We start from the raw sequence: 6615 nt of genomic DNA on the forward strand, positions 1-6615 counted from the left end.
TACTATGTTAAAGTCTTTATAGAAATGCAAATTCTTGTAATGCACCTCAGAAAATTTAAAACTATTTCACATCTATGATATTGTATAAATTTTATGAACTTTCTTATGGCAACTGTTTTGAGAGGTAAAGGAAACAACTCTTGAGTAATCTATACTGACCTTGATTTGCAGTACCTCCATCAAAACCAGTTTGTGAAATTGAGGGAAAAGCTGAATTTGGACAAACTGTTAAGCTGACCTGCCACTCCAAGGAAGGATCTCCAAAGCCAACCTACTCTTGGCAGAGTTTCAATACGCTGCAGCAGCCAAGAGCGTTGCCCCACATGTCCTCTCAGGGTTAGTAGCACTTGCTGTAAATGATAACTAAACGTGAATATGTTCTGTCTTTCATATCAGTATTCCTAAATTACTCCCCCTGTTAATTGGATGTGAACTTACAATCTTATTTCAATGCCAATCTTGTTGTTATAAGAGTTATCCAGTTATGATCTACTTGCTGACATCATAAGTGCGAGAAATTTTGCAGCAGCTGTGTTTTGTGACCTGATCCGTGACCACATCTGTGTCATGAATATTTCAGCGTTTGGCTTTTGTTTATTGGGTTTAAAACTGGCTTTTGGTTCTTCATCAGAACTGTTCTTTATAATGACAACCATCACAGATTTATTTCTTGTCTATTATGTTAAATATAGTGGAGTAGAGTTTCCACTTCGGGTGCAATGAGCAATCTGGGCACAAACTGCAGCCAAAATTGTACTAGTTTTGAGAAGTGCTTTTCTTAAGTTTCCACTGAAATCTATATGCATATTGCCAAATGGAAAATTGATCATGAATCAGCGCAATTAGGCTGTGTTTTAGAACATTTTAAAAAAAGTTTGCTTTTAAAAAAGACTGCTTTTCTGACCGCTATCGGTAGGTGGCGCTGTTTTGGCACATGCGCAAACACAGCATGTGCCACTAAAACGTCACAGCTTGCGACTGCAGCAGCTGCCAGGACTAAAGATGGCGCTGGTCAAAGAATCACAGAGGCAACCTAATGAACACGTGGCAGCATACAATGGCCGGAGTGAGAGAGCAGTGCGGGGGGCCGGGGAGAGCAGTGCGGGGGGCCGGGGAGAGCAGTGCGGGGAGAGCAGCGCCGACGGTGGCGGCGGCCAGTGGGGGTGGGGGTTGGGGAGGGGGAGAGCTGGGGTAAAGAGGGAGGGAGGGTGGAGGGGGAGGGGGAGAGCTGGGAAAAAGAGGGAGGGGGGATGGAAGGAGGGAGGGGGAGAGCTGGGGGAAAGAGGGGGGGAGGGAAGGAGGGAGGGGGAGAGCTGGGGGAAAGAGGGGGGGAGGGAAGGAGGGAGGGGGAGAGCTGGGGGAAAGAGGGGGGGAGGGAAGGAGGGAGGGGGAGAGCTGGGGAAAGAGGGGGGGAGGGAAGGAGGGAGGGGGAGAGCTGGGGGAAAGAGGGGGGGAGGGAAGGAGGGAGGGGGAGAGCTGGGGGAAAGAGGGGGGGAGGGAAGGAGGGAGGGGGAGAGCTGGGGGAAAGAGGGGGGGAGGGAAGGAGGGAGGGGGAGAGCTTGGGGAAAGAGGGGGGGAGGGAAGGAGGGAGGGGGAGAGCTGGGGGAAAGAGGGGGGGAGGGAAGGAGGGAGGGGGAGAGCTGGGGGAAGGAGGTAGGGGAAGAGCTGGGGAAGGAGGTAGGGAAGAGCTGGGGGAAGGAGGTAGGGGAAGAGCTGGGGGAAGGAGGTAGGGGAAGAGCTGGGGGAAGGAGGGAGGGGAAGAGCTGGGGTAAGGAGGGAGGGGGAGAGCTGGGGGAAAGAGGGAGGGAGGGAGGGAGGGGGAGAGCTGGGGGAAAGAGGGAGGGAGGGAGGGGGAGAGCTGGGGGAAAGAGGGAGGGAGGGAGGGGGGAGAGCTGGGGGAAAGAGGGAGGGAGGGAGGGAGGGGGAGAGCTGGGGGAAAGAGGGAGGGAGGGAGGGGGAGAGCTGGGGGAAAGAGGGAGGGAGGGGGAGAGCTGGGGGAAAGAGGGAGGGAGGGAGGGAGGGGGAGAGCTGGGGGAAAGAGGGAGGGAGGGAGGGGGAGAGCTGGGGGAAAGAGGGAGGGAGGGAGGGAGGGGGAGAGCTGGGGGAAAGAGGGAGGGAGGGAGGGAGGGGGAGAGCTGGGGGAAAGAGGGAGGGAGGGAGGGGGAGAGCTGGGGGAAAGAGGGAGGGAGGGAGGGAGGGGGAGAGCTGGGGGAAAGAGGGAGGGAGGGAGGGGGAGAGCTGGGGGAAAGAGGGAGGGAGGGAGGGGGAGAGCTGGGGGAAAGAGGGAGGGAGGGAGGGAGGGGGAGAGCTGGGGGAAAGAGGGAGGGAGGGAGGGAGGGGGAGAGCTGGGGGAAAGAGGGAGGGAGGGAGGGAGGGGGAGAGCTGGGGGAAAGAGGGAGGGAGGGAGGGGGAGAGCTGGGGGAAAGAGGAGGGAGGGAGGGAGGGAGGGGGAGAGCTGGGGGAAAGAGGGAGGGAGGGAGGGAGGGGGAGAGCTGGGGGAAAGAGGGAGGGAGGGAGGGAGGGGGAGAGCTGGGGGAAAGAGGGAGGGAGGGAGGGAGGGAGGGGGAGAGCTGGGGGAAAGAGGGAGGGAGGGAGGGAGGGGAGAGCTGGGGGGAAAGAGGGAGGGAGGGAGGGAGGGGGAGAGCTGGGGGAAAGAGGGAGGGAGGGAGGGAGGGGGAGAGCTGGGGGAAAGAGGGAGGGAGGGAGGGAGGGAGGGGGAGAGCTGGGGGAAAGAGGGAGGGAGGGAGGGAGGGGGAGAGCTGGGGGAAAGAGGGAGGGAGGGAGGGAGGGGGAGAGCTGGGGGAAAGAGGGAGGGAGGGAGGGAGGGAGGGGGAAAGCTGGGGGAAAGAGGGAGGGAGGGAGGGAGGGGGAGAGCTGGGGGAAAGAGGGAGGGAGGGAGGGAGGGGGAGAGCTGGGGGAAAGAGGGAGGGAGGGAGGGAGGGGGAGAGCTGGGGGAAAGAGGGAGGGAGGGAGGGAGGGGGAGAGCTGGGGGAAAGAGGGAGGGAGGGAGGGGGAGAGCTGGGGGAAAGAGGGAGGGAGGGAGGGAGGGGGAGAGCTGGGGGAAAGAGGGAGGGAGGGAGGGAGGGGGAGAGCTGGGGGAAAGAGGGAGGGAGGGAGGGAGGGGGAGAGCTGGGGGAAAGAGGGAGGGAGGGAGGGAGGGGGAGAGCTGGGGGAAAGAGGGAGGGAGGGAGGGGGGAGAGCTGGGGGAAAGAGGGAGGGAGGGGGAGAGCTGGGGGAAAGAGGGAGGAGGGAGGGAGGGGGAGAGCTGGGGGAAAGAGGGAGGGAGGGAGGGGGGGAGGGGGGGAGAGCTGGGGGAGGGAGGGAGGGAGGGAGGGGGAGAGCTGGGGGAGGGAGGGAGGGAGGGGGAGAGCTGGGGGAAAGAGGGAGGGAGGGAGGGGGAGAGCTGGGGGAGGGAGGGAGGGAGGGGGAGAGCTGGGGGAGAGCTGGGGGAGGGAGGGAGGGAGGGGGAGAGCTGGGGGAGAGCTGGGGGAGGGAGGGAGGGAGGGGGAGAGCTGGGGGAAGAGGGAGGGAGGGAGGGGGAGAGCTGGGGGAAAGAGGGAGGGAGGGAGGGAGGGGGAGAGCTGGGGGAAAGAGGGAGGGGAGGGAGGGAGGGGGAGAGCTGGGGGAAAGAGGGAGGGAGGAGGGAGGGGGAGAGCTGGGGGAAAGAGGGAGGGAGGGAGGGGGAGAGCTGGGGGAAAGAGGGAGGGGAGGGGGAGAGCTGGGGGAAAGAGGGAGGGAGGGAGGGGGAGAGCTGGGGAAGAGGGAGGGAGGGGAGGGGGAGAGCTGGGGGAAAGAGGGAGGGAGGGAGGAGGGGGAGAGCTGGGGGAAAGAGGGAGGGAGGGAGGGGGGAGAGCTGGGGGAAGAGGGAGGGAGGGAGGGGGGAGAGCTGGGGGAAAGAGGGAGGGAGGGAGGGAGGGGGAGAGCTGGGGGAAGAGGGAGGGAGGGAGGGAGGGGGAGAGCTGGGGGAAAGAGGGAGGGAGGGAGGGAGGGGGAGAGCTGGGGGAAGAGGGAGGGAGGGAGGGAGAGGGGTGGAGAGAGCTGGGGGAGGGGGGGAGGAAAGAGGGAGGGAGGGAGGGGGAGAGCTGGGGAAAGAGGGAGGGAGGGAGGGAGGGGGAGAGCTGGGGGAAAGAGGGAGGGAGGGAGGGAGGGGGAGAGCTGGGGGAAAGAGGGAGGGAGGGAGGGAGGGGGAGAGCTGGGGGAAAGAGGGAGGGAGGGAGGGAGGGGAGAGCTGGGGGAAAGAGGGAGGGAGGGAGGGAGGGGGAGAGCTGGGGGAAAGAGGGAGGGAGGGAGGGGGAGAGCTGGGGAAAGAGGGAGGGAGGGGGAGAGCTGGGGGAAAGAGGGAGGGAGGGGGAGAGCTGGGGAAAGAGGGAGGGAGGGGGAGAGCTGGGGGAAAGAGGGAGGGAGGGGGAGAGCTGGGGGAAAGAGGGAGGGAGGGGGAGAGCTGGGGGAAAGAGGGAGGGAGGGGGAGAGCTGGGGGAAAGAGGGAGGGAGGGAGGGGGAGAGCTGGGGAAAGAGGGAGGGAGGGAGGGGGAGAGCTGGGGGAAAGAGGGAGGGAGGGAGGGGGAGAGCTGGGGGAAAGAGGGAGGGAGGGAGGGGGAGAGCTGGGGGAAAGAGGGAGGGAGGGAGGGGAGAGCTGGGGGAAAGAGGGAGGGAGGGAGGGAGGGAGGGGGAGAGCTGGGGGAAAGAGGGAGGGAGGGAGGGAGGGGGAGAGCTGGGGGAAAGAGGGAGGAGGGAGCGGGGGGGAAAGAGGGGGGGGGGAGGAGAGCGGGGGGAAAGAGGGAGGGAGGGGGGGAGGAGAGCGGGGGGAAAGAGGGAGGGAGGGGGGAGGAGAGCGGGGGGAAAGAGGGAGGGAGGGGGGGAGGAGAGCGGGGGGAAAGAGGGGAGGAGGGGGAGAGCTGGGGGAAAGAGGGAGGGAGGGAGGGGAGAGCTGGGGGAAAGAGGGAGGGAGGGAGGGGAGAGCTGGGGGAAAGAGGGAGGGAGGGAGGGGGAGAGCTGGGGGAAAGAGGGAGGGAGGGAGGGGGAGAGCTGGGGGAAAGAGGGAGGGAGGGAGGGGAGAGCTGGGGAAAGAGGGAGGGAGGGAGGGGGAGAGCTGGGGGAAAGAGGAGGGAGGGAGGGGGAGAGCTGGGGGAAAGAGGGAGGGAGGGGAGAGCTGGGGGAAAGAGGGAGGGAGGGAGGGGGAGAGCTGGGGGAAAGAGGGAGGGAGGGAGGGGGAGAGCTGGGGAAAGAGGGAGGGAGGGAGGGGGAGAGCTGGGGGAAAGAGGGAGGGAGGGGAGAGCTGGGGGAAAGAGGGAGGGAGGGAGGCGGAGAGCTGGGGAAAGAGGGAGGGAGGGAGGCGGAGAGCTGGGGGAAAGAGGGAGGGAGGGAGGGGGAGAGCTGGGGGAAGAGGGAGGGAGGGAGGGAGGGGGAGAGCTGGGGGAAAGAGGGAGGGAGGGAGGGAGCGGGGGGGAAAGAGGGAGGGGGGGAGGAGAGCGGGGGGAAAGAGGGAGGGAGGGGGGGGGAGAGCGGGGGGAAAGAGGGAGGGAGCGGGGTGGGGAAAGAGGGAGGGATGGGGGGAGAGCTGGGGTAAAGAGGGAGGGAGGGGGGGAGAGCTGGGGTAAAGAGGGAGGGAGGTGGAGGGGGAGGGGGAGAGCTGGGAAAAAGAGGAGGGGGGATGGAAGGAGGGAGGGGGAGAGCTGGGGGAAAGAGGGGGGGAGGGAAGGAGGGAGGGGGAGAGCTGGGGGAAAGAGGGGGGGAGGGAAGGAGGGAGGGGGAGAGCTGGGGGAAAGAGGGGGGGGAGGGAGGGGGAGAGCTGGGGGAAAGAGGGGGGGAGGGAAGGAGGAGGGGGAGAGCTGGGGGAAAGAGGGGGGGAGGGAGGGGGAGAGCTGGGGGAAAGAGGGGGGAGGAAGGAGGGAGGGGGAGAGCTGGGGGAAGGGAGGTAGGGGAGAGCTGGGGGAAGGGAGGGGAGTGGGGGAAGAGCTGGGGGAAAGAGGGAGGGAGGAGGGGGAGAGCTGGGGGAAAGAGGGAGGGAGGGAGGGGGAGAGCTGGGGGAAAGAGGGGAGGGAGGGAGGGGGAGAGCTGGGGGAAAGAGGGAGGGAGGGAGGGGGAGAGCTGGGGGAAAGAGGGAGGGGAGGGAGGGGAGAGCTGGGGGAAAGAGAGGGAGGGAGGAGGGGGGAGAGCTGGGGGAAAGAGGGAGGGAGGAGGGAGGGGGAGAGCTGGGGGAAAGAGGGAGGTGAGGGAGGGGGAGAGCTGGGGGAAAGAGGGAGGAGGAGGGAGGGGGAGAGCTGGGGAAAGAGGGAAGGAGGGAGGAGGGGGAGAGCTGGGGGAAAGAGGAGGGAGGGAGCTGGGGAAAGAGGGAGGGAGGGGGAGAGCTGGGGAAAGAGGGAGGGAGGGGAGAGCTGGGGGAAAGAGGAGAGGGAGGGGGAGAGCTGGGGGAAAGAGGGAGGGAGGAGGGGGAGAGCTGGGGGAAAGAGGGAGGGAGGAGGGGGAGAGCTGGGGGAAAGAGGGAGGGAGGGGGAGAGCTGGGGAAAGAGGGAGGGAGGGGGGAGAGCTGGGGAAAGAGGGAGGGAGGGGGAGAGAGCTGGGGGAAAGAGGGAGGGAGGGGGAGAGCTGGGGGAAAGAGGGAGGGAGGGGGAGAGA

At 65.0% G+C, this 6615-nt stretch overlaps 1 protein-coding gene across 1 annotated transcript in view; it reads left to right on the forward strand.

Annotated features, from left to right (window-relative positions):
* The window catches only part of LOC137374565 (cell surface A33 antigen-like), a 52859-nt gene that overhangs the window by 26273 nt on the left and 19971 nt on the right, over positions 1-6615 (forward strand). Inside the window, exon 4 of the mRNA XM_068040856.1 lies at positions 172-336. Coding sequence (XP_067896957.1) covers positions 172-336 — 165 coding nt within the window. The remainder of the gene's footprint in view (positions 1-171; positions 337-6615) is intronic.

Source organism: Heterodontus francisci, chromosome 10, assembly GCF_036365525.1.
Source record: "Heterodontus francisci isolate sHetFra1 chromosome 10, sHetFra1.hap1, whole genome shotgun sequence".
Taxonomy (NCBI): Eukaryota; Metazoa; Chordata; class Chondrichthyes; order Heterodontiformes; family Heterodontidae; genus Heterodontus; species Heterodontus francisci.